The sequence below is a fragment of the Pituophis catenifer genome, unplaced genomic scaffold (genome assembly GCF_029215685.1).
Source record: "Pituophis catenifer annectens isolate HBS135680 unplaced genomic scaffold, rPitCat1.0.hap2 SCAF_4, whole genome shotgun sequence".
Lineage (NCBI taxonomy): Eukaryota > Metazoa > Chordata > Lepidosauria > Squamata > Colubridae > Pituophis > Pituophis catenifer.
This window is the reverse complement of record NW_027256884.1, coordinates 12,502,207-12,528,966: the sequence shown is the minus strand read 5'-3', so window position 1 is coordinate 12,528,966 and position 26,760 is coordinate 12,502,207. Positions and strand designations below refer to the sequence as shown.

General features: G+C 42.5%; 1 protein-coding gene across 4 annotated transcripts in view; it reads left to right on the top strand.

Annotated features, from left to right (window-relative positions):
* The window catches only part of DACH1 (dachshund family transcription factor 1), a 423,079-nt gene that overhangs the window by 293,397 nt on the left and 102,922 nt on the right, over window positions 1-26,760 (top strand). For 3 of the 4 annotated variants that reach the window (XR_011600420.1, XM_070944266.1, XM_070944269.1), the window contains exons 5-6: window positions 2,388-2,523; window positions 9,251-9,388. Coding sequence is in view for 3 of the 4 variants with exons in the window: in XM_070944266.1 (XP_070800367.1) it covers window positions 2,388-2,523; window positions 9,251-9,388 (274 nt within the window). In the remaining variant the exon portion in view is untranslated. The remainder of the gene's footprint in view (window positions 1-2,387; window positions 2,524-9,250; window positions 9,389-26,760) is intronic. The other variant, XM_070944267.1, reaches the window with a different exon arrangement.

Here is a 26,760-nt window from a genome sequence, read left to right as displayed (position 1 = left end):
AGGAGGTAAATTGCTGGGAGCAGATTTTTTTTTTTCTTCTGCTAATCAAGCTATGCTGAAAACGAAAGTGAAAGTAAAGCAGGCTATTTGCTGTTTGCTGCAGTGAGGCAAAATTGCTGGGAGGCAGAGGCAGAGGCAGATTTCTTTTTCTTGTTTTCCTCACCAAAAAAGGTAGCTGCGTTTTATAATCCGGAGCGTTTTATACTCTGAAAAATACGGTATACTCAACTTTAGAGTCATTGCATGACAAATGATTCATCTCCAAGCCTCAAAAAGTAGATATATTTAATAGTAAACACTCCATATCAGGATAGGAATTAATACTTTTGTATTGTGAAGCAACTGTAGTGTACAGTGCACACTACATTACACTACACATCTGGATTTTCTGTATGTTAAAAAAGATCCTTTTCCATGTATGTTTAACATGACTTTTTAGATAGTGTGTAATGGAGCTCTTTTAAGTGTAGGATGCCATCTAAGCTCTATCTAGAATCCAATGCAACATTGAGTGATCAAAAAAGGAGATGCTTTTGGTGGAATTCATTAAAAGCATTTAATTAGCATGGACTACAGTAATCCAATCCACAGTTGCAAAAAAAAAAAAGAAGAAGAAGAAGAAGAAGCAACTCTGGCAATTTACAGCAGTGGTTCTAGCACTGCTTTATAGGTATTTGTGAATTCAGGTCCTGTAATTAGAAGACAAGGAATGTGGTGGCTCAGTGGTTAAGATGTTGAGCTTGTTGATCGAAAGGTCGGCAGTTCAATGGTTCGAATCCCTAACGCCGCGTAACGGGGTGAGCTCCCGTTACTCGTCCCAGCTTCTGCCAACCTAGCAGTTTGAAAGCACGTAAAAAATGCAAGTAGAAAAATAGTGACCACCTTTGTTGGGAAGGTAACAGCGTTCTGTGCGCCTTTGCCATTTAGTCATGGCGGCCACATGACCATGGAGATGTCTTCGGACAGCGCTGGCTCTTCAGCTTTAAAAGGGAGATGAGCACTGCCCCCTAGAGTCGAGAATGACTAGCACATATGTGCGAGGGGAACCTTTACCTTTAATGACAAGATAAACAAAAAACATATGTTGAAAGAGATCTCTTTTAATGTAACATTCAGGCCCGCCTTGTCTTTTATCAGCTGACCATGATCATGTAACAGAAAAGTTTATGTTAAAGAGATACTGGGCAATAGTGTTGGCTTGTGATTTCTTTCTATCCTTGTAATTTATCCTGCCACAAGGCCTGCAGAATGGGAACAGGGTAAAAGCAAAGGGAGAAAACCCAGGTCACTTACTTGCCTTTGGTGGAAATCTTAAGTTCCAGCCAACTGCCATCGAGATGGACAGATTTTTGGTTATGTTTTGGCCCAATGGAATCAAGAATATTGGATAGCAAGGAGAAATTGATGAGCAATTGGTTTTGCCCAAACTGCTTCTCACCAATTAGATTTGAAAAGAAAGAAAGAAAGAAAGAAAGAAAGAAAGAAAGGAAGGAAGGAAGGAAGGAAGGAAGGAAGGAAGGAAGGAAGGAAGGAGAAAGAAAGAAGGAAATGAAAGGAAGAAAGAAAAAGGAAGAAAGAAAAAGGAAGGAAGGAAGGAAGGAAAGAAAGAAAGAAGGAAATGAAAGGAAGAAAGAAAAAGGAAGAGAGAAAAAGGAAGGTAGGAAGGAAGGAAGGAAGGAAGGAAGGAAGGAAGGAAGGAAGAAAGAAGGAAAGAGGAAAGTGAAAGAAAGAAGGAAAGAAAGAAGGAAGGAAGGAAAGAGGAAAGAGAAAGAAATAAGGAAAGGAAAGAAGGAAAGAAGGAAGGAAGGAAGGAAAGAAGAAAGAAAGAAAAAAAGAAAGAAAGAAAGAAAGAAAGAGGAAAGAGAAAGAAATAAGGAAAGGAAAGAAGGAAAGAAAGAAGGAAGGAAGGAAGGAAAGAAAAAAGAAAAAAGAAAGGAAAGACGAAAGAGAAAGAAATAACAAAAAGAAAGAAGGAAAGAAAGAAAGAAAGAAAGAAAGAGAAACATTTGATATAATCTGAGATCCTCGACATGTATAATAAAGATAGAAATAAGTATGTTAAATCAAAAGCTCTGTGTCTTAAAAGTTTTATTAGTCTATTTATGTCTGGTGAAGTATAAATGAGAAAGATATCCCATTAAATTTTCCCTGTTTTGAGTTCCTGCCCTGCTTTCAGTGTAAGATGGCTTGCTTGCTTATATCATCTCCCCTTCAGTTTTGAGAAACAGAAATTGCATGAAACTGAAAATTTGAAAAAAATGAAAAACTTGATTAAGCTTGGTAATCCCAAAATTCAGTAATATGGAGTCTAGGAATATTTAGACAATTTGAAGAGGTTCTTTCCTTTTATCTGAAGCTGTTCTTTGTTTTGTCTTGATGATGTGCAGGAACGAGTTCCAGACAGCCCTTCCCCTGCTCCATCTCTCGAAGACGGTCGAAGGCCTGGTAGCCATCCATCCTCACATCGGAGCAGTAGCGTATCCAGCTCCCCTGCCCGAACCGAAAGCTCTTCAGACAGAATCCGTAGGTCGCTGGGTATCCCATAATCCCTTGTGGGGTGGAGTCTGGGCAACTGAATGGAGCTAGCAGAATGTTTAAATGGCCGGATGCCTTTCCTGTCGCCAATCCAGAGTTTTGTTCAGCAGATATCTTCTCAGTGTGCCCAGAGGGAGAAATATCTGCCTCTACCTAGGATTGAACTCACAGCCTCCTCATTAGGAGGCGAGAGCTCCACCTCTAGGCCACCACACCACTCCTATCACTAACATCTCCATCCTCCCCATAAAACAGTGTAGAAGTGATTCAAAGTAAGAGTTCCCTTTCGTTGGACTCCAAATACAGAAAACAGGCAGAGAATCAGCCAATCAGCATCCATTCTGTTTTTCCCCACCTCTCTAAGGAGAGAATGGGGAGAGAGTATAATGGCCTGTCTCCTGACCTCCTGAAAGTCACACAAAGGATGACAGTTCCACCCATGTTGGGGTGAGCATTCATCCAGTGCAGTGTATCCAGGGGCCAGATCTGGCCGGTGGGATGCTTAGAGCTGGGCCGCGGGGCTGCTCTAGAAACAGTGAAGGGCTGCGGTGCCTCTGCCAGTGAAAACGGAGCTCGGGAGTGCTGTGTGCAGCCCTCCCAAGCTCCATTTTTGCTGCCAGAGGATTGCAGGAGGTCATTGAAGCTGAAAACAGAGCTCGGGAACCTGTTTTCGCTGGCAGAGCGCTCGGGTCACCAAGGGCGCCCCTGATGGCCACACCCTCCTGCCCCCTCCCCCGAGGTCAAACACAACCATCATGCAGCCCTCAATGAAATCAAGTTTGACATCCTGATCCAGTGATTTGCAACCCAAAAAACAAAAACTGAGGAACTCTGAGGTAGCAAAAACTATATCAGAGAAAGTTAATTGCAAAAATGTGTGAACAAAATTGCTGACGTCCCTACCCTATTTCCCAAGCTTCCTCATGACAATTTCCTTCCTGTACTTAAAGGCCCAGGTGAACTGAGAAGGTTGCCTGATAATGTGGTGGGAATTATGGCATCAGGCATCTTTCCCAATAACTCTGTGAACAGCTGTATGTTGCCTTGGCGTTTGTGTGAAAGAAGAAGAAGAGATGTAAATTTTCAGTGGGACGCAGTAGCTCAGTGGCTAAGATGCTGAGCTTGTCGATCGAAAGGTCGGCAGTTCAGCGGTTCAAATCCCTAGTGCCGCGTAACGGGGTGAGCTCCCGTTACTTGCCCCGGCTTCTGCCAACCTAGCAATTCGAAAGCACATAAAAAATGCAAGTAGAAAAATAGGAACCACCTTTGGTGGGAAGGTAACAGCGTTCCGTGCGCCTTTGGCATTTAGTTATGCCGGCCACATGACCACGGAGATGTCTTCTGACAGCGCTGGCTCTTCGGCTTTGAAACGGAGATGAGCACCGCCCCCTAGAGTTGGGAACGACTAGCACATATGTGCGAGGGGAACCTTTACCTTTACCTCATTTCTCAACCAGACCTATAGAAAAGACATCTTCAAGGAGAAGCTTCTAAAGCTATTGGGGTGGGCAGCAGGCTGCCAGACAGAAAAGCTGAGGAGTTAGTTCTAACTTTGAACCAAGGAACCCCGTTTGCCCCAGAACAACAACAGTTCAAAACAAAACACCCATTTTGCTTGTTGTTTCAATTAAACCAGAACAGAGTTGACTCATCTCCTTGAAACAGAGACCATCCTGAGACCAATCAGGGACAGAAGTCAGTTGTGAAGCAAAACAAAACAATGATGGAGAAAAGCGTTTTCTGCCTTTCCCAGCAAAAACCATTTCTCTGTATTTGCAGTCTCAAATGTCATTTTTCAGGCTCCAGAGGTCGTGAAGGTAACAGAGAATATATATTTGTAAAAAAGAGATTTATTTATTTATTTATTTATTTAAAAAAAGAAACATTCATAGGCTGAGACTCCAAACTTGTTTTAGCTGTGATTTATCAGCCATGTTTGATTCAGGTCCTCAATTCCTTTTCATTTTTATAGCTCTGGAAAAAGGAGAGAGGAGACAACGTTTCCTTTTAATATAAATTATTATTAATTTAATTTACATTTAGAGTATTTCTCAGACAAATCTGAGTTTGTTTGTTGTTATTTTTTTTTAAAAAAAACTAGCATTGTTGCTGTTGTATATGGCTAGCAGATATAAACAAAGATCTTTTTTTATCTTTACTTGTGCTGCATGCAGTTCTACATCTCAGTTTGACTTCAGAAATCATTGCTTAACATAGGGAAATCTTTTAGTTACCTTCTGGAAAAGGATATTAACCCTGGGTGACTTTGGGGCTGCCCATTGATTTAAGGTTTCGCCCTGCCCCATTTTTTTTTTAAAAAAAAATACCATAACATTCTCAAGTTTGCTCTTTGCTCTATTTTTCAGTTCTCTGAAAGTAAAATGAATACCCTCTGACATGCACTTTAATAGGTTCCATGAGTTTGAGCATTAGTGTTATTGTGTAAAAAAAAGCCATGCTTTGTAGACTTTTGAAATTGAGGAAGTGGTGCTTATGGTAAGTAGAGCATTAAAAGGAAAGTTCAGTTTATGCATAAATGCATCACTTGCTTTCTTACCACTCTCTTACAGTTTAAGACAATTTGTTTGATCTGCGGTGACATGCTTACATACGCGAGGCACTAAGCAATAGATGTTGTCATCAAGTGATAATAGTTATGTAAAGAAGGGAGCAAGGGAGCAGTTGCAAATTGCATGGCTGTCCCATTTCTTATGGAACGTGGTTTAATTTCTTTCACGTTTTCTTATGGAGAGAGATACATTTTTCGAGAGCCTTTAATGCTTTAGCACACAATGTCTTTAGTGCTTCTGAAAATCTGCAAAGGGTAGGCAAGAAGGTAACTGGAGGCCAAAACATTGGAAGAATGATTGCAGGAATTGGGTAGATCTAGTTCAGTGGTGGCGAACCTTTTACTCACCGAGTTCTGAACAAGTATGTGCTTTCCATGTGCATGTGCTATCCACGCTAACACGTGGCTCCTCCCTATGCACTGTGTGTGCAACCACACCATCTGTGCATGTGCATGGCTTTTGCGTGTGCCCCCTGTACTGCATGCACAATTGCACCATCTGCGCATGTGCGTGGCTTTCACTCAGCTCCCCCCATGGGCTTTGTGTGCAATAGCACCATCTGCACATGCATGCAGGTTTCACGCAGCTCCCCTGTGTGCTGTGCATGCAATCACACCCTCTGCACTTGCACATGGTTTTCATGTGTGCAAATGCCATCTACGCATGCACACGCTACATGCAAGTACTCTCATGCGCATGCACAAATGCATGCGCATGCACAGGAGAGCTCCGAAGACCAGCTAGGTCTCCTGAATTGCATGCATGCGCACCAGAGGCTCGAGCACAAGCTGGGGCGTGTGCACATGGGCAGTTGCAGATGAGTTGGGTGACAGCTCGAGTTCCCGGAAAGATGGCTCTGCGTGCCACCTCGGGCACACGTGCCATATGTTCACCATCATAGGTCTAGTTTAATGAAAATAAATAAGATAAAGTGATATGATAGCAGCATTCCAATATCTGAGCGGTTGCCACAAAGAAGAGGGGGTTCAACCTATTCTCCAAAGCACCTGAAGGCAGGACAAGAAGCAATGGATGAAAACTAGTCAAGGAAAAAAGCAATCTAGAAATTAGGAGGAATTTCCTAACAGTTATAACAATTAATCAGTGGAACAACTTCCCAAGTTGTGGATGCTCCAACACTGGAAGTTTTTAAGAAGAGATTGGACAACCATTTGTCAGAAATGGTATAGGTGTCCTGCCTGAGCAGAGGGTTGGAATAGAAGACCTCCAAGGTTCCTTCCAACTCTGTTATTGTTCTGTCCCCATCTCACACACGCACACAAACAGACAGCTGGGGGTTAAATAAACTGGCAGATAACCAAATCTTCCGATAAGACACTTGGCAGCAACCCAGTAGCTGCTTGCCAAGAACTTTTATTCAATAAACAAAATACCCACAGTCAAGAATTGTCCAGTTCGTAAAATAAATCCAAGGCTGATAATGTTGTTTCCAAAGATGTAATGTGACTCGATAGTAGTTAGTTTTGTCCATCACAGAGTCTGAATGGCCACCTCACCCCCTTTTATACCCTGTGGGGTGTGGTCCAGTGACTCAGCCTAATCTCTGGCACGCCTTTTCTTCTGTTGCACGCGCTTATCTTTGCAACACTGCCGAGGATCCAGCCAAGACTCATTTCCCTCATCACTGTCCACCTGTGGCTGCGTGGACGTGCTTGGCCCCGGCCCTATCTCTTGCCCTTCGGCGGACACCGAAGGCATTGCCAGAGAGGAGGGTCCTGGAGAGGGAGACCTTGCCAACTCCTCTCCTTCACTCTCAGAGTCCTCTCCTGCCGATGACACAGGCTCAGGTAACGGAGCCACAACAGTTATTCTCTTAAGAAAAGAGTTGCTACACCCAGAAGAAGAATAAGTGTCTTTCCCATCAAAGTTCAATCCTACATTTCTGATGGATGATACACAATCAAGGTGATTGAGCAATTATTTAATTTGATCTAACATGGTGGGGTTTTTTGTTTTGTATTTGTAGACTGCTCTCAGGTGTGTGAAGATAGTGCTGTATCCAAATATTACGAACAACCCAGAAATGTGAAGCAACAATAATTTATTAAACCTGTATGCTACTTAACTTTCAGTGACTCTGGGTGGCTTGCAACAAACCAGGAAATTACAGTCAAATCGATAAAACATTAGAGATAAAAGATGGCAAGTGCCATAAATGGAGTTTGAATGTTTTTGTATTCCCCGCCCCCATCAAAAAAATATATGAACTGTTGAAATGAAGCGTCTTCATCATGGTCTCTGATTCAAAAATGGGAGTTATATGTCTGGTTAATAAGCTCCTGGGATACAGAACATGTCCAGGACGAATCTATGATTGCTCCCTAGAAAGCAAACCTAAAATAACTTAAATCTTCAACTAAGATGTGCTGTTGTCTTTTTATACATAGAGGATGTATATGTATGTAAATCAAGTTGCAGCCTTCACAGCAGAAGGTATTCAGCAGGTTCTGACCAGTTCTGGAGAACCGGTAGTGGAAATGTTGAGTAGTTTGGAGAACGGTAAATTCCACCTCTGACTGGCCCCGCCCCCATCTATTCTCTGCCTCCCAAGTCCCAGCTGATCGGGGGGAAATGGGGATTTTGCAGTAACCTTCCCCTGGAGTGGGGAGGGAATGGAGATTTTACAGTATCCTTCCCCTGCCATGCCCACCAAGCCACGCCCACGAAGCCATGCCACACCCACGAAGACACACCCACAGAACCGGTACTAAAAGAAATTGAATCCCACCACTGCTTCACAGTGAGGTAGAAAAGATCATGGAGATAAGACGATAGAAGACCATACAGGAGGTGGAAAGAGGGAATTTCCCCATCTATTTCTGTATTTAACAGGGTCAGTTAATTCGTACGTTGGAAAACAAAAAGCAATTTGCAAATCCTGTCATTTCTTTTTAAAGGAAGAGGCAAAATGCTTGGTCAGTTTTGCTGCAAGTGAATAAACTCGTTCTGTACAAAATTATATGTCTGTACACTAACAGTTGAATATCTAATTCACACGCCATTTCCAACAAGGAGAAAATGACTGTGTTTGTCTAGTGTAAACTGTAACATCCAATTTACAAAAGGCCAGGCACCTTTATAAAAATAAAAGTAGTCCCTTAACAAAAAATAACAAAGGTCAATAACATTTATTCGATTATTTTTATTAAGCAAATGCATGGATGTCTGTTGAAGAATCAGTCTTGTGGTCTTTAAAAGGGATGTAGCTTTGTGGAGGGTTGCTTCTGAATTTTTCAGAGCCCTTGAATTTTAAGAGCCAACTCTCAGGCAAAGATTGAGCAGGTTATTTTCTTGGTTTAGGGCAAAAAAGGAAGATATGCCATCCAAGCTATTAATTAAAGCACAAGAAGGGTAGGTGGAGCATGAAAAAGAGAAGAATGGGTAAATATGAAGGGGTGAAAAAGGAAAGATGAAAGGAAAGGAAAAGAAAGGAAGAAAGGGAAGGGAAGGGAAGGAGAAAGGGAAAGAAAGGGAAGGGAAGGAAGGAAGGAAAAGAAAGGGAAGGGAAGGAAAAGAAAGGGAAAGGAAAGGAAGGAAAAAGGAAAGGAAAGGAAAGGAAAGGAAAGGAAAGGAAAGGAAAGGAAAGGAAAGGAAAGGAAAGGAAAGGAAAGGAAGAGTAACCAGAGAAAAAAAAAGAGATAACTATCCTTCTGCTACTGCCCTTTTGTGATGGACTGGGTCTACTCTTTCTTTGCTACAGCTGAAACCTAAATCAATCAACACAAGTCTTCTTGGTTTCCCAACTATCAGTATTCTACTGATCTGCCCTCTTTTCTCCCTCCCACCCTGTAGGACACAGTGAAAAAGTGTCAAAAAATTGAATTTCTATAATTTAAAGGTTATGGACAAAGGATGCTTACATTGCAATGCACAGTCATAGAGATCCAGAATAGAAATAGAAAGCTCTCAGGCATGAAACTGAGGAGTGAAACTTCTTATCTATTGGGAAAACTCAAGGATCAAGAATGATGACCTGGGTAGGCTTGGTCATTGGGTGGTTTGGCAAGACCCTTCAGACTCTTCCATCAATAGACACAAGGCATCATGAAAGTCAATATTTCGTAGCTGAACGTCTCATCAACCCGTAATATTTTTGTTCTTTGTTCTTCCTCTGCCTGTGCTAGCAGCTGTCCATCAGAACGGCCTCTCCATGAACCAGATGTTGTTGGGCTTATCTCCGAACGTCTTACCTGGTCCGAAAGAAGGTGACCTGGCCGGCCACGAGGGTGGGCACGACTCCAAAAGAATGCACCTGGAGAAAGGTAGTGTGTGGTTTGAAGTTGTTGTTTCATTACACTCCGATTGGAAGCGATGCTTTTCCTCCATTCATATTCTGTGGTCATTTGAGTGGTTCATAACCGAGCGACATTAGCGCAAAGGAGAGAGCGAACACTCACTTCCTGTCTCTATCAAAAGATAACACGACTTCTCTTACACGCTCATGTAGTACATTAATTACGGCAACAATGGGGAAAATAAGTGGCAGGAATTATTCGATTGTGCTGTTATGAATAGAAGAAAATGATTAAAATCTCACAATGAAACTCCTAACAGGAGAATAGCAGCCCTTATCTTTTCCACTTCTCAGATGCTTGTTCTTTATACGGAAATACAGGACTCAGAAGTGATTTTTTTTCCGTAATTGGGGTGGATCTGAGGTTGATCAAAGAAACAAGTCACTTAAATTCAGCCGGTGTGAGCTAACCGTGGACGGCCCTGTCTTGGGAAGGAAGAGAAGCTTAAATTGCTTAGCTCCTGCAACTGCTAATAGTGTAAAATGAGACTGGTGGGTTTCATCTAATTTATTTTAAATTTAATCAGCCATCCGATGGAAAATATGTGAGTTAGATTAATGTATATTAGGACTTCTGTTGATTATTATGCACCCTTATTTGGTTTGTACTGACGTGAGATGCTTTTTTTTTTCTCATATGGAAATATTAACCAGTGACTTTCTACATAGAAAACATTACAGGTGTACAGTTTGAGAGGCTAATTTCATGGTTTTGATATACAGATCTTTTTAAAACAACCTCTTTGTGCTAAAAGCAAAATCAAAGAACAGGCGTCCAGCTGAAATGCAACAGCTTGCTAAGCGGTGTAAAGTAAAAAAAACCCGATAACTAAGTGTTTCAGTGTGGAATTTCTGTAGCAGTAAAGAACTGAAATGAGGGTGTTTTTTGTGGTCTACGTTAATAGATACAAAAAGAAATTAAAAAAAACAACAACAACCCCAAACAAATCCAGATCTGTCTTTTGCAACTACTACAAGAAATGGAAAGAGAATTAAAATCTGGACACTTTCATTCTGGACAGGTGGCATTTTTAATAAGATTACACTAAAAATTAATGAGAACAACATTTCTTTTATACAAATCATTAATTTTGGTTCATTGCACACACAGGCCGCCGTGGCTTCTTGCTTGCTTCCCCCCCCCCCACACACACATACACACAAGCACTTAAATCCTGCAAAATGGTATCCAGTCATTGAGCGAGTGATATAAAAGTGACTTGTTTTTATTTTCAGGGAGATGGTTTGGCTTCGGCCCATCTACATTTAAATATAAATGCACGGTCAAGTTAGAATAGACCCCCAGTGAAATGGGATTTCCAATGAAAGTGTTTACTTGGTAACCATTTTTCAAAGTGTTTCAATTAAATCATGTATCTAACATAATAACGGAAGGGGAAGGAAGGGAAGGAAAGGAGAGGAAAGGAGGGAGGGAGGGAGGTAGCAAGCAAGCAAGCCAGGGAAGGGAAGGGGAGGGGAGGGGAGGAGAGGAGAGGAGAGGGAGGGAGGGAGGAAGCAAGCAAGGGAAGGGAAGGGAAGGGAAGGGAAGGGAAGGGAAGGGAAGAGGAAGGAAGGAAGGAAGGAAGGAAGGAAGGAAGGAAGGAAGGAAGGAAGGAAGGAAGGAAGGAAGGAAGGAAGGAAGCCAGGGAAGGGAAGGAAAGAGGGAGGAAGGAAGGAAGGGAGGGAGGGAGGGAGGGAGCAAGCCAGGAAAGGGAAAAGAAGGGAAGGAAAGGAAAGGAAAGAGAGAATGGAAATTATTCCCATTCAATCTGCTGTGTGTTTTTTTTTTCTTTCTTTTCTTAAATGGTTCTTGTTTAGGTCACACATTTCTTCGGCCCTCGATTGCTACCTCCACCACTCCTAACCTTACCTTCTGAAGTGCTGTTAATATTCAAGGGTGATCTAGATTTATAGGACATTCTGAATTAAAAATGTTTTTTTTTTTTTTTTGTCATGACTGCATTTATTCTGAGCCAGCCCTGTAACTTTGAGGCCAAACTTACCTGTTTCACTTAGAGATATTTGCAGAGATAGTTATTATCTGCTTACAGGCCTGTAGCTCAAATATGCAATTTTGTTTCAGACCGTCTTTAATCTTTCAAAGTCATTAATCATTATTACGGGTGGATAAATTAATGCAAACTAAATAGATGTAGGCATTTGTATCCTCGTGGTAGAAAATGCCTTGACTGCATCGTCTATTTTAAAAAAAAAACAAAAAAGAGATACATCTTTGAACATTAGTCATTAACCATTTATATATTACTCGGTTTCCGCTACATACACACAAGATACATTGGAGCTAATCCATCAATTGGAACTCAAATGACTTTAAATAATTACAACTGGGAGGTCTTAGGAAAGCACCCTTTCCAGAAAAAGACCTCTTCTTCTGGTTCTCTTTTTAAATTCAATTACTTAATAATTAATCCAAAGATGCACACGAAGGTGCCCTGAAAATGCTTGAAGACAGCAGATATGGAAGGCCAGAAGGAGTTGGCCCAAGTTGGCGGAAGATATTACTGGTGTTGCAGCCAATTATGTACACTATCTTATTTCTTATAAACAAAGATGGACCTTTTCCAGGACGCACATTAATCCTTTTCTCTCCGTCCTTCTGGACAGCAGATATAAGATATAAGACTATGTCTATGTGGCAAGACGGCAACAGAAGTCAAAGGTCACATTCTTTTAAACTGGCCCTTCTATGAGCAAGCCAGACCCTGAAGGTCTTCATTTCCCCCTTTTTTGAACTCTGGAACACCGGGCCTTTATTTTCCCCATTTATTGGGGGAAATTGGATTTTTATCTGCCCCATGCCAAAAGGAAAGCCAGCCAGGATTCTCCTTCTAGAAGCCCCCCTACCTTGCTCCCTGCTCCCTTCCCCTTACCCCCCACTCAATCCCACTTTGGGACAGAGAAGCGCGTACTGGAAAACACATTTTGGGGTGAGGTGGGAATGTGCCTTCTGACCCTCTGGCGCTTGGCCCACAACTCTCCATGCTCCTCCAGGCCTGGCTTGCTGAGGAGGGGGGGAGAAACCCTGATGCCTCTGCTGCCCCCCCCACATGGCCCCAGCCATCGCTGCCTGGCTTCCTTATTTCAAAGGCGGCAGCTCACGTCTGGAGGTGCTGAACAGTATCCCACTGCGAGAGCCGGCCCAGGCATCTCCACTGTCCGACTCGCCAATGGGGGTGCTTCTGTTGGGCCAGCTGCCCCCTTCCCTGCTGGGCTTTTGTACTTGGCACTTGGCCAGGGGAGGGGAGTGCTTCCCCACACCGCCCCCTTCTTTCTCTTGGCCCTGCCAATGAGGGAGGAGGAAGGCCAGGCTTGGGGGATGGCCCCCACACCGCAAGATTCACCCCCGCCGTTCTCTCCCAGCCCTCTTTGCTGGCAGCAACAGCAAATGTACCACGATGAAGGTGGAATGCTGTTGCCCCACACAAAGGCAAATGCAGGGACGCTTCGCTCCTGCACTAAGGCTCTGCCTATCGCCACCGCCATGATGGGGCAACAGCTCTTTCATCCCTCTCCCGCAACAGGGAGCCACAGCAGAGGAGTGAAAGAGCCGCATGGGTAGCATTGTGGCTCCGTGTCTTAATGGGCTTCAGCAGTGATGGGATTCAAGTCATTTAACAACCGGTTCTCTGCCCTAATAATTTCTCCCAACAACCAGTTTGCCAAACTGCTCAGAAAGTTAACAACCTGTTTTCTCGAAGTGGTGCGAACTGGCTTTACTTTACTTTTACTTTACTTTTATTTGATTTATATATGATCTGTCCCCGTCCCCACACACGCACAACATAGCCAGCCGAGGGTTAAGGAAACACTTTGGAATGCACCCAGTTCTTATCTCCCTCTTGGCAGCGATAGACACACCGTCTGCCAAGGGACTTTATTTTCACAAACAGACAGATAAGATACGAACGTTCAAGAAAGTCCAAACAGAAATAATATTCCTCCCAGCAGTTCCGGACGAGGCTTTAGTGACTGTCCAAGGTTTTGCTTTGTTCGTCACAAGGATCCTTTGACCACTACCCTCTATTATATAGTCTCTAGGGTGTGGTCCAGTGACTCAGTTCTAATCCCTAGCACGCCTCCTAAACTGCTGCAAACGTTTATCACGCCTTCGGAGGCGTGCATCCAGGAATGATGTTTCTTCATCACTCTGATTCGAATCAGCTGTCTCCTCTCCCTCGACCGGCACTTGAGACAATGCCAGAGGGGAGGGGCCTGGAGAGGGAGGCCTGGCTGACTCCTCTTCCTCATGCTCGGAGCTTTCTTCCTCCGATGGGACAGGCTCAGAGGGCGGGGCCACAACAATATACCGCCCTACTCCCGAAGGACTCAGAGCGGTGAACAGCCAACAATAAAATACATACATACAAAATTTAAAAAGCAGAAATAAAATTGAATTAAATAGTTTGGCCCAGACAGATTAAAAAACCCCAATCAATTTAAAACAAATTAAACTTTGAATATTAAAAATATTAAAAATTATTTAAAAAGAGGGAGAAAGTGAGGCCAGGCCCGCCTGGTGGAATAAAAAGGTTTTAAGAGCACGGTGGAAGGTGCGCAGATCTGGGATCCTCCGTATCTCCGAGGGGAGCTTGTTCCAGATAGTAGGTGCCCCCACAGAGAAGGCTCTCCCCCTGGGGGCCGCCAGTCGACATTGTTTGGCCGACGGCACCCAGAGGAGCCCCTCTCTATGAGAGCGTACCGGCCGGTGGGAGGCTATTGGTGGTAGTAGGCGGTCCCGCAAGTGAATCCCACCACTGGCCTTCAGGAGGAGGGGACCCCATCTCCCCCATTGTGAAGCATGCTAGTGAAAAAGTTCTCTCCATCAGTTCCAATTTCAGGAGACCTTTTTCTTTTGTGAGAAGTTGGAATTGACTGAGTGAAACCCGAAGGAGAAACACGATTGGAGCTGGGCTGGGGCGACGGCATGTGTGCCCACAGAGAGGGCTCTGCGCGCCACATCTGGCACGTGTGCCATAGGTTCACCATCACGGTTCTAGATGAATGTCTGGGAGTGTCATGATTTCTAGATGCTACATTAGAGTGCCTGCTATGCCTGCTGAGAGTGGTGATCCCATGTGTTATCCTCTCATATATTTGTCAATTAAACTGAAAATAGGTAGGGAAGTAGAGGTTGAGGAAGTGATTCTGAGTATTTCAATCTTAATGTATTTGGGTAGGTCAGGTAGTTCGTTGTTTAGTACTGCTACTATGGACTTTTTCTTTAGCTCTGGTCTATGCATGTACAGTAGGGAGTACTGTGACATCAAATGAAACCATAATTTCATCTTCTTCTATTATTAGGTCCTTGATTTTCTTGGTTTAAAGTGTGTTTTTTGTCATTTTTTCCAACCATGTGTGGATTTTAGTCCAGTATCTTTTGGCTTATACACACGTCCACCACATATGGTAGTATGAGCCCGGTATCTGATGACATTTCCAACACTTTTCAGATTTATTCTTGAACATTCTGGCTATTCTCGTTGGGGGGTAGATGCCACCTGTAAAACATCTTATACAAATTTTCTTTATATACAGTTGACATTGTCATTTTATAATTTTGTGACCACAATTTTTGCCATTTCTCTAAATCAATTCCATGTCCAAAATTTTTCCCCCAAGCAATAATTGTTTCCTTAACTTGTTCTTCTTCCACTTTAACCTCTAGTAAGTATCCATACAATACAAGGTCCTTGATTTTCTTAAGTCGTTGTACAGAGGAGATGATTTGATCCCCTTAATCTAAGATTAAGAGGTATGTTGGGTTTGTCTAACAATAGAAGTGTGGAAGGAACAAATAGAGAGCAATTCCACTCCCTTCTAACATTGCAAATGTTTCTTAGTGAAGTAACAAAATGTCTGCAGCCAAACAACCAAGCTCAGAGAGCACCACCGTTCAGCCTGGACCTACAAAGATTCTCCACTGTTAGTAAGGCTTACTCTCTTCCATTCTGTGAAGGAGGTTCTGGGTTCAAATGAACCGTGGCCCGATACGCACACAAATACACTGAAGCATGCAAGTTGACAGAGGAGTCTTAAAAAGGTAATTAGTTTAATAATACAAAACACATAAAAGCAAACCTACAAAAAGGCATCAACAGCCTAAAAGATTCTCCTCTTAGCAAAGTCCATTTGCTCTAGTCTTCATCCCAAAACGTGGGAGGTTCTCTGTGTTGTTTGCCAGTCCTCTCCTGCAAGTCTTCTCAGGAGCAAGGCAGTGACTCAGCTCTTTGCAGTGACTTCAGCTCTTGAGGCTTTCTGCTGTTCTCAGCTGTCTCAGTCCACAGCTGTTCTCTCTCTCTGTCTCTCAGCGTCTCCCAGAGAGTCTGGGTGAGAGGCTCTCTCTGAGGATCTCTCAGCTCTCTTGTGGCTGTAATCCTGTTGCAATTTATATACTGGCCAACTGGCGGGTTGGAAAGCACAGGAAACTCAAAGCCAGGAAGCTGTGCTCTGATTGGTTCATTCAAACCATGCAAACTAAACAATCAATTAGTTGCAGCAAAATGCTCAGAGGCTTTTCCTCGGACACATTCTATCTAATGTTCCAGAAGATTATTAATTTACCATCTGTGATACACCTAAGAAGTTAAAAGCAATATGCATATGAATGATTTAAGGACTTGGATGAGAGGAATATAGCTTTTTGCATTCACCAATAAAGCTGTTGACCAACAAGGATTTTGCTGAATTCTGTCAAATGGTTTCATTGATGGAAACAACCTTCACTTGTTAGTATCCAGCAGCACAAAAGTCAGAAATACTGTAATTTCCATGTAATGGAATTGTAGCCCAAGGTTAGATTGTGGTTAATGAAAGAAAACCTCTGGAATACAGTTTAGTATAAAGAAATTAAACGAGGACCCAAATTATTAAGGGGCAATATACTGACTCTGTAAACCACTTAAAGAGGGCTGTGAAGCACTGTACAGCGCAGTGGTGTGGTGTGTTCGGACTGATTCTATAAAACCGGTAGTAAAACCGGCGGGAGGCTCCGCCCACCGACCCTGACATCATCAGAACGCTTCTGCACATGCGCAGAAGAAAGCGCGCGTGGCCCCATTGCAAACCGGTAGTAAAGGTAAGTAGAACCCATCCCTGGTACAGCGGTATATAAGTCTAAGTGCTATTGGTATTGCTATTACAGAAGGAGGAGAGAAATAGAAGCAGGAGACATAAATGACAGAATGGATAAATGAATGGATAAATGCAGTCAACAGCTTTCCAGTCTTTAAAAATGGGAGATAATAAACTGAGGGTGAGAATTGGGAAGTTCTTAGGAAATTAGCCAGTGGTTTATCGTAGCAATCATGTTACATTTGCTCTTATCAGAGGACAATTGAGAAGTGCCTTGGAAAAGTTTCTGATCCTGCAAGATTCATGTCCATGGTAGATCACAGCTGCTTAGATTATAAAGTGCTTTAATTTTAAAAGAAGTGGCTCCCTCCAGCCCTGGAAACTGGAAATTAAATAAAAATTAAATAAATAAGGGTGTATTACAAATCAGGCCCATAAATAACATCAGAGCCGTGGTGGCACAGTGGTTAGAGTGCAGTACTGCAGGCTACTTCTGCTGACTGTCAGCTGACTGCAATTGGGCAGTTCGAATCTCACCAGGTTCAAGGTTGACTCAGCCTTCCATCCTTACAAGGCTGGTAAAATGAGGACCCAGATTGTTGGGGGCAATACGCTGACTCTGTAAACCACTTAGAGAGGCTGTAAAGCACTGTGAAGCGGTATATAAATCTATGTGCTATTGCTACCAGGCTCCATAGACAATGACATCAATTACAGTAAATGTTTGAAATGTTTACCATTCTGAATACTTCCTTACTCATTTTATATATAACTTTTGAAATTTAATATTCCTATGTACAGTAAGATTTTTTTAAAAATCAATAACAATCATAGTATTTGTTTCTATGGAATTAGATACAATAAAAAGCAAGATTGAATTTTATCAGTTTGGATGGTTCTTGATTTGTTCTATTTCAGAGCAGACTCAATCCTGGTTAATCATTGGAAAGCTATCTCAAAGGGGCTTTTTCAAAAAGCAACTGGACTATGTTTTTTCTCTCTCTCTCAAGGAAGAAGAAGACATTTCCCTTCTCATCCAAGAAGCTTCATCAGTTCTAGCTGGATGGTGTCCCTGTCCAGAACTGATGAAGCTTCTTGGATGAGAAGCAAAACATCTTCTTCAAGAGAAAAAATGAAGTCTAGTTGCCTTTTGGAAAAAGCTCCCTTGAGACAGCCATGACCTGGATGACCAAGAATCTCCAAAGAAACCTTGGAAAGCTAGGAAATTACGAGGGCTGTAGACTAGATGGACAAATTAAAAAAAAATCTGGAAGAGACAGCAGCAAAGCACATCTGGAACACTGCTCCGAAATTAGATTCTTGAAGGAGGCCTTACTATGAGCATGATCATTTTTTGATTTGGCTGCTACTGTGACATGAATATATTTTTCAGACCGTTAAGTGAAAGTTCTTTGTTGCTGGCTAATCGTTAGGCTGAATAAATTAAATGTAAAAAGGACATTTATCTTCGCATAAAAGAACATTTCCCTAAAAGGCCATATATACACAGATCTACAAAAGCATAGCCATGTGAATCTGTGAGACAACTGGGAAAAGGTTCATTATATAACCCCATGTTATATACCTATGAAAGATAGCTTCTATATTTTACAATTGAGATGCTACTTTGATTTCATAATACTTCATAATACTAACGAGCCATGGTGGCACAGTGGTTAAAATGCAGGTATTGCAGGCTGACTCTGCCCACTGCTAGGAGTTCAATCCTGACGGGCTCAAAGTTGTCTCAGCCTTCCATCCTTCCGAGATCGGTAAAATGAGGACCCAGATTATTGGGGGCAATAGGCTGACTCTGTAAACTGCTTAGAGAGTGCTGTAAAGCACCATGAAGCGGTATATAAGTCTAAGTGCTATTGTGATTCATGAAAATTTTCTAAAGACATAGTTTGAGATGAGTAGGCATTAAACTATCCTTGTATCCCTAAGCTGTTGTCCTCCATTTTTTATTAAACCTTTGGGGTTTCAAGAAATAAGTATAGGAATACTGAAGCTCCATATATACAGTCAAAGGGACGCAGTGGCTCAGTGGCTAAGATGCTGAGCTTGTTGATCGAAAGGTCGACAGTTCAGCGGTTCGAATCCCTAGGGCTGCGTAACGGGGTGAGCTCCTGTTACTTGTCCCAGCTTCTGCCAACCTAGCAGTTTGAAAGCATGTAAAAAATGCAAGTAGAAAAATAGGGACCACCTTTGGTGGGAAGGTAACAGCATTCCTGCGCCTTTGGCATTGAGTCATGCCAGCCACATGATCACGGAGACATCTTCGGACAGTGCTGGCTCTTCAGCTTTGAAACGGAGATATATATATATATATATATATATATATATATATATATATATATATATATATATATATATATATTTTCAATGATTATGTTACCTTTTCATTTTGCACTGCTAATGCACATCCATAATTAAAAGCATTTGTAAATTTTATTTTTTTTATTTATTTTATTTTATTTTGAATTTGTATACCGCCCTTCTCCCTGAGGACTCAGGGCGGTGAACAGCCAAGTAAAAACATCAAGTACAAATATTAAAATACAGTTAAAATACACATATATAAATTTGGCCCCATTAATTAAAAACAATAAACAAAACACTTAAAAACACTTAAAAAATTAGGCCAGCCCGGCTTGCTGGAAAAGGAAGGTTTTAAGGGCACGGCGGAAGGCACCGAGGTCGTGGATTCTCCTTATCTCCGGAGGCAATTGATTCCAGAGGGTAGGGGCCCCCACAGAGAAGGCCCTCCCCCTGGGGGTCACCAGCCTGCACTGTTTGGCTGATGGCACCCCGAGGAGGCCCTCTCTGTGGGAGCGCACAGGTCGATGGGAGATCGTCGGTGGCAGCAGGCGGTCTCGAAGATAGCTAGGCCCTATGCCATGGAGCGCTTTAAAGGTGATAACCAACACCTTGAAGCGCACCCGGAAGACCACTGGGAGCCAGTGCAGCTCGCGCAGGAGCGGTGTTACATGGGAGCGCCAGGCTGCTCCCGTCACTACCCGCGCTGCTGCATTCTGGACCAGTTGGAGCCTCCGGGTGCTCCTCAAGGGGAGCCCCATGTAGAGAGCGTTGCAGTAGTCAAGGCGAGAGGTGACGAGGGCATGAGTGACTGTGCACAGGGAATCCCGATCAAGAAAGGGCCGCAACTGGCGGATCAGGCGAACCTGACAAAAGGTCCCCCTGGTTACAGCCGTCAGATGTTCCTCCAAGGACAGCTGCCTATCCAGGAGGACTCCCAGATTGCGAGCCCTCTCTGTGGGGGCCAACGACTCGCCCCCAATAGTCAGTGATGGAGTCAACTGACTATATCGGGATGCCGGGAGCCACAGCCACTCAATTGAGGGGAAGGGCATGTGTGGGAAGGATGAGTCATTTATATTTAGAGGATGTACAAAATCCAGAGCAGGTTACGTATTATCTGCTTAATAACATATTCTGAGCCACAGTGCCACAGTGGTTAGAGTGCAGTACTGCAGGCTACTTCTGCTGACTGCCGGCTGCCTGCAATTTAACACTGCAACCGTCATAGATACACGCCAGCTGCCAAGCATTCAAATGTTGATCGCCTGACCATGGAGATGCTGTAACAGTCGTAAGAGTGAAAAACGGTCATAAGTCACTTTTTAGACTGCCGTTGTAACTTTAAACGGTCACTAAATGAACTGTTGTAAGTTAAGGATTCCTTGTAAAGATTAAAAGTAATCATTTCATAAATCTAATCTAATGAACTGCTACAAATTTACAAAAACTATAATCCTAATCAGCTCATTTTGATTCTGAAACCATTTTTATGAAATGACAAGAAGAAACCAGAGGGAACGAAAAATCAAGTGAATAGAATTAGAGATCCAGGAATTTAATCTTTCATTGTGCATTGTAAGGAACTGAACTATAGGACATTTTTATTTTTAATGATTGGTCTCAAACGACCCAACAAGAAAAGCAATAATTTACAGCAATACCAAAAAAGTCTTAACCAAGTCATGTATATTCTTAATTTCTGTTATTGTATATACAGGTAGTCCTCAAAGTACAACCACAATTGACTCTGAAATTTATGCTGTTAAGTGAAACATTTGTTCAGTGTGTTTTGCCCCATTTTATGACCTTTCTTGCCATAGTTGTTAAGTGAAACACTACAATTAATAAGTTAGTAACCCCGTTGATAAGTGAATCTGGCTTCCCCGTTGACTTTGCTTGTCCCGTTGACTTCCCCGTTGACTTTGCTTGGGACTGTTCTGACTTAGGCTTCTTTAGAAAGTATACAGCACCATCTTAGTCCCGGCAAACCTCTTTAATTCATACGGCTGTGAATTATTGTCATTCCCAGTCCGAAAGGCTTCTCAAACAGTCTGTCAGGGGAATGTTTACAAACACCCACCTTATCTCCCTTGGAATGCTGCCAGAGAATTAATTGCCAGATGCAGGGCAAGGCCAAACTTAGCACAGAGTCAAACAGAACTTTCCTAGAGCTTTTACCGACCAGATGAACTAATTGCTTCCTGCAAAAGCTCACGTCCCGTTCGCTTCTCTTTTATGTCTTATGGGAGGGGCCAATCATCTCCAATCCTTACTCCCAAGTCGCCCCTGTTTTTTTAATTGTTCCTGTCTCCTGGCAGCTCTGCGCATGCGCACATTGGGAACAGGCTCCCGCTGTTCTTCTGCCTCGCTGATGTCAGACTCCAGAGACTCCGGAGGCAGCAAAGAACTACCAGATGGCCTTGGCCCCCTCTCTGCCTTCGACTCAGAGCCTTCGTCCGAGCCTTCCCCAGATTCCTCCCTAACCTCCTCACTGTCCGAATCTGTTGCCAGCTCTGCTGGCCAATGGCAGGCCACAACAGAGACATGGCAATGGTCATAAGTAGGAACCAGTTGCCAAGCATTTTGAATTTTGATCACATGAACATGGGGATGCTGCAAACATTGTAACTATGAAAAATGGTCATAATTCACTTTTTTTTGAGTGCTGTTGTAACTTTGAATGGTCGCTAAAGGAACTGTTGTAAGTCAAGGACTGTTCTGTCCCCGTCTCACACACGCACACAAACACTCAGCCAGGGGTTAAATAAAACTTGCAGACAATAAATTCCTTCGATAACAGGATTGGCAGCAACCCAGTAGCTGCTTGCCAAGAACTTTACTCACAGAGGGAGGTGTTCCTCCTCCGTCAGATAAACCAAAACAAATACACAAAGTCAAAGAATTGTCAAGTCCAGTCCGTATTAAATCCAAGGCAGGCAGATAACGTAGTTTCAGAGATACAATGTGACTCGCTAGTTCTTTAGTTTTGTCCGTCACAGAGCCTGAATGGCCACCACACCCCCTTTTATCCCCTGTGGGGTGTGGTCCAGTGACTCAGCTTAATCTCTGGCACGCCTCCTTTTCTGTTGTGTGCACTTGTCTCTCTGACGCTGTCGTGGATCCAGCCAAGACTTATCTCCGTCACTGTCCGACTGCGACTGTTCGGCGATACCTGGCTCCTGGCCAATCTCTTCTCCTTCGGGAGACACCTGAGGCATTGCTAGAGAGGAGGGTCCTGGAGAGGAAGGCCTGGCCAACTCCTCTCCTTCACTTTTGGAGCCTTCTCCCTCCGATAAGACGGGCTCGGGGGTCGGAGTCACAACAAGGACTACCTGAATTTGGATAGTTCCTTTCCACTCTAAAATCACATCTACTGCGTTTTTTTATGCACTAGTGGTGAATGTTCTGCAGCATTGATGTGTGATTACCCTAAGATTGTTTAGACGCTGTCTGCTCTATTCAGACTTTCAGGAGAAAGAAGCCCACGAGATTTTTGTCTTCATTGACTGGATGAAAAGAGTCCAGTGATGGAATCTTGTGAATTGGACAGCAGGAATGCAAAGAATGCAAATGATTGTCTTTCATCAGTGGACAAAAGGACTTTTTCTGTTTTTATCAATGGGACAAAAGGAATCCAAGGCTCTTCTTTCCTGTTTCAGTGCAGAGTTTGAGCTTTAAAATAAAGAAAAGTCTGTGGGTCACAAATGGGTAGGGAAAGTCCATTGAGATAAGCATGGGGGTTGAATGGCACCTTAGAGCATCAACATACATTTGTATTTAGGAGTGTTCATTATTCTTCCCCACCTCCCAAATAGAAATCTGTAGCTTAAATCTTGTTCCAAATCTTGAACTGACCACTCATCCACACCACAACATTTTTAATTCTTAATCAGAATAGAGCTGGAAGAGCTGGAAGAGACCTTGGAGGTCTTCTAGTCTAACCCCCTACTCAAGCAGGAGGCCTTATACCATTTCAGACAACTTCAGCAACAGAGTGGTCAATGCCTGGAATGCACTATCTGACTCTGTGGTCTCTTCCCCAAACCCCAAAACTTTAATTTTAGACTATCTACTGTTGACCTCACCCCATTCCTAAGAGGTCCAGTCTCTTCTTAAAAACCTCCAGTGGTGAAGCACCCACAACTTCTGAAGGCAAGCCCACTGTAACAACATTGCCAAAAAGGCATTAAGAGTTGTTAACCTAATCTTGCGTAGCTTCTTCTCTGGTAATATTGTACTACTAACTAGAGCATACAAAACATTTGCTAGACCAATTCTTGAATACAGCTCATCTGCCTGGAACCCGCACTGCATATTGGACATTAATACAATTGAGTGAGTCCAGAGATATTTCACGAGAAGAGTCCTCCATTCCTCTACTCGCAATAAAAGACCTTATGCCACCAGACTTGAAATTTTGGGCTTAGACAACTTAGAACTACACTGACTTCGGTCTGACCTAAGCATAGTACATAAAATCATCTGCTACAATGTCCTACCTGTCAATGACTACTTCAGCTTCAACCACAACAATACACGAGCAAATAATAGATACACACTGAAGGTAAACTGCTCCAAACTCAATTGCAGAAAATACGACTTCAGCAACAGAGTGGTCAATGCCTGGAATGCACTACCTGACTCTGTGGTCTCTTCCCCAAACCCCCAAAACTTTGATCTTAGACTATCTACTGTTGACCTCACCCCATTCCTAAGAGGTCTTTAAGGGGCATGCATAAGCACCCCAATGTGCCTACCATCCCTGTCCTACTGTCCCTTTTTATTCGTATCCATTTCATGTATTCATAATCATGTTTATACTTTTATCTATTATCTTATATATGCTGGACAAACAAACAAACAAACAAATGCCAGGAACAAAATAGATGCTCTTTTGAGAAGGCCTGGGACAAAGCTATGATCCAATAATTATTAGCAGGTCTTATGATTTGAATGAAGATAAGGACCAAGGGAGGCAGGATAGCAGTGTTCCAATATTTGAGGGGCTGCCACAGAGAGGAAGGGGTCAAGCTATTTTTCCAAAATACCTGAAAGTCAGACAAGGAACAATGGATGGAAATTGAACAAGGAGAGATTCAACCTGAAATAAGGAGAAATTGTCTGACAGTGAGAGCAATCCACCAATGGAACAGAAGTTGCCTTCGGAAGTTGTGCGAGCTTCATCACTGGAAGCTTTCAAGAAGAGACTTGACTGCCATCTGTCAGAAATGGTTTAAGGTCTCCTGTTTGGGCGGGATTTGGAATAGATGACCTACAAGGTCCCTTCCAACTCTGTTAATCTGTTAAATATACATATACATACTTGGCTGCTTGTTGGTGGTTGCCTTAAGGTGAGAGAGACATAACATCCAACCTCTTTCTCAACCTTCCACCAGGCATGGCAGAATACATCGTACTGCATTGCTGCCTGATGCATTAATCCACAAAAAAGTCAAAGCAATCTTAACTGTTGGTGACCAACTTTTTTTAATGCCAGCTCACAGTTCAGAGCATCTTAGTGTAATTAAATGCATTGTCAGAAGATCAATTATCTGCTTTGCGGATGATGATGATGATTGCAATTGGTCCAACTTCACACAGAAGGCGAATGGACTTTTCAAAGCTTTGTTTTTTTCTCTTTTGAGTTTTCTTTTCTTTTTTTCCCCTCCCTCTTTCAAATTTTGACTTTTTCAGTTAGAATGTTCCTACAGATGCCGCTTGTATGTGATCATCAGATCGTTCCGGACAATATCAATGCAAGTTTTTGAACCTTGGATTGGATTGCTATTGTTATCAGCATCTTCCAGGCCCAACGGAGGATACTGAAAAGTACAATTGTTTTAACGACTGTGAAATTGACATATGAAGCTGAAATCCGAAAGAAGCTTTCATGGGATTTTAAACACTATTTTCTTCCATATGCCATCCCAATTATTATTTAGATATTACATTCCTAATTTACTGTTAAGGTTGATTAGAATTCAAGCCTCTCCAAAGCATTGCACCAAAGGTCTTGGGCTGTGGAAAACATTTTTATAAAATAATCCATTAATGCAGAGGAGTGCAACTAAATTAGTTAGCAATTTGCTGAGCATGAATTAATGAACAGAGCTTCTCCCAGTTCCCAGAGTTGTAATTTTCATAATAACCTCAGACCTTTATTTGGCAGGTTGTTTAGTTTTTTTTTTTTTTTTTTCGTTTGAAGGTTTTCATTAGTCTAATGAGGACTATACAAGGGCAAGCAGTCAGCACAATTTACATGGGGAAGCTATCATAATAAATGAAGCAATTTGAATAACATGCAAGGGTTTATGCAACACGATAAGAAGAGATTGTGGAGTGAGATTCAGAGGTAACCAATACATTAGAACCAACTAATAACTGAAGTAATCCCAATAAAAGGCTTAAGCGAAAGGAATGAAATTAATGTTATATACAGAACTGTAATGATATGATCCATGATTCATTAGATTAATAAAAGTGTTCAATTGTTTTTAGTGCTTTCAGCTTTTAGACACTTTAATTAGGATTGCTCACTGGATACACTTGGCTTAGTTGAGTTGGAGGCTACGGCCGGTTGGTTAGTTTTGTTTGTTTTTAATGGCTTTTCTCTTTTTCATCTTTTTTTTTTTAATAACCGTAGCGGTCATTGAACTAACTCTATTCAGTATGGAAATGCGTTTCAAGACAGTAATGACTTGTTTCGTATTTATTTATTATTTGCAGAATGTTGGCCTGGTTGGCTTTAAGTGGCGTACAAAATCCTGTATATAAAATTGTATTTGTATATCACTGTAGCTATTGTCTATCCACTCCAGGAGGAAAGTCTCTTCCACATGCTTCCAACTGATACGGTCCTGAGCTTTCTTTTGCCAATTGGGCCCGTAATACTTGCTGAGGTCTTCAATCCATCTTGTTTTAGGTCTGTTTTCATGGGTGCTTTTTAACAATTCTATGACTGCCTTGGTCCACCTGCCATCAGTTCTTCTTGCTATGTGACCAGCGCATTTCCATTTCAATTCTTGTACTCTCTTGATGTTGTCGTATATTTGGGTTTGTTCTCTAATCCAAGTGCAGGTCTTTCTATCTTGTCTTGTCATGCCAAGCATGTACCAAGGGTGCCGTTGGCCAAACAGTGTCGACTGGCGGCCCCCAGTGGGAGAGCCTTTTCTGTGGGGGCGCCTGCCATCTGGAATGAGCTCCCCCCGGAGATACGGAGGATCCCAGATTTACGCACTTTCCGCCGCGCCCTCAAAACATTTTTATTCCAGCAGGCTGGCCGGTTTGACTCTCCCTTTTAATTTGCTTTTAAGTTTTATACAGATTGGGTGTTTTTAAATTTGTTTTTTTGGGGGGCCAAAATTATTTAATGCACTTTTAAATGGTTTTTAACTTTTGTATGATGTATTTTTATCTTGTGGCTGTTCACCGCCCGGAGTCCTTCAGGAGTAGGGCGGTATATAAATTAAATAAAATAAAAATAAAATAAAAATAAAAATACTGTATCTTTCCATGGCTCTTTGCGCCCCTCATAGCTTTTATATGGATAAAAAAGATGTTGAGATTCTAGAAAGAGTGCAAAGAAAGAGCAACAAAGAGAGGGCTGGAGGCTAAAACATATTAAGAACGGTTGCAAGAATTGGGTATATCTAGTCTAGCGAAAAGAGAGACTAGGGGAGACATGATAGCAGTATTCCAGTATTTGAGGGGCTGCCCAGTGGTGAAATCCAAATTCTTTTACTACCGGTTCTGTGGGCGTGGCTTGGTGGGCGCAGTGTGGCTTGGTGGGCATGGCAGGGGAAGGATATTGCAAAATCTTCATTCCCACCTCACTCCAGGGGAAAGACACTGCAAAATCCCCATTCCCACCCCACTCTGGGACAAGTCAGAGTTGGTATTTGCTGGTTCTCCAAACTGCTCAAAATT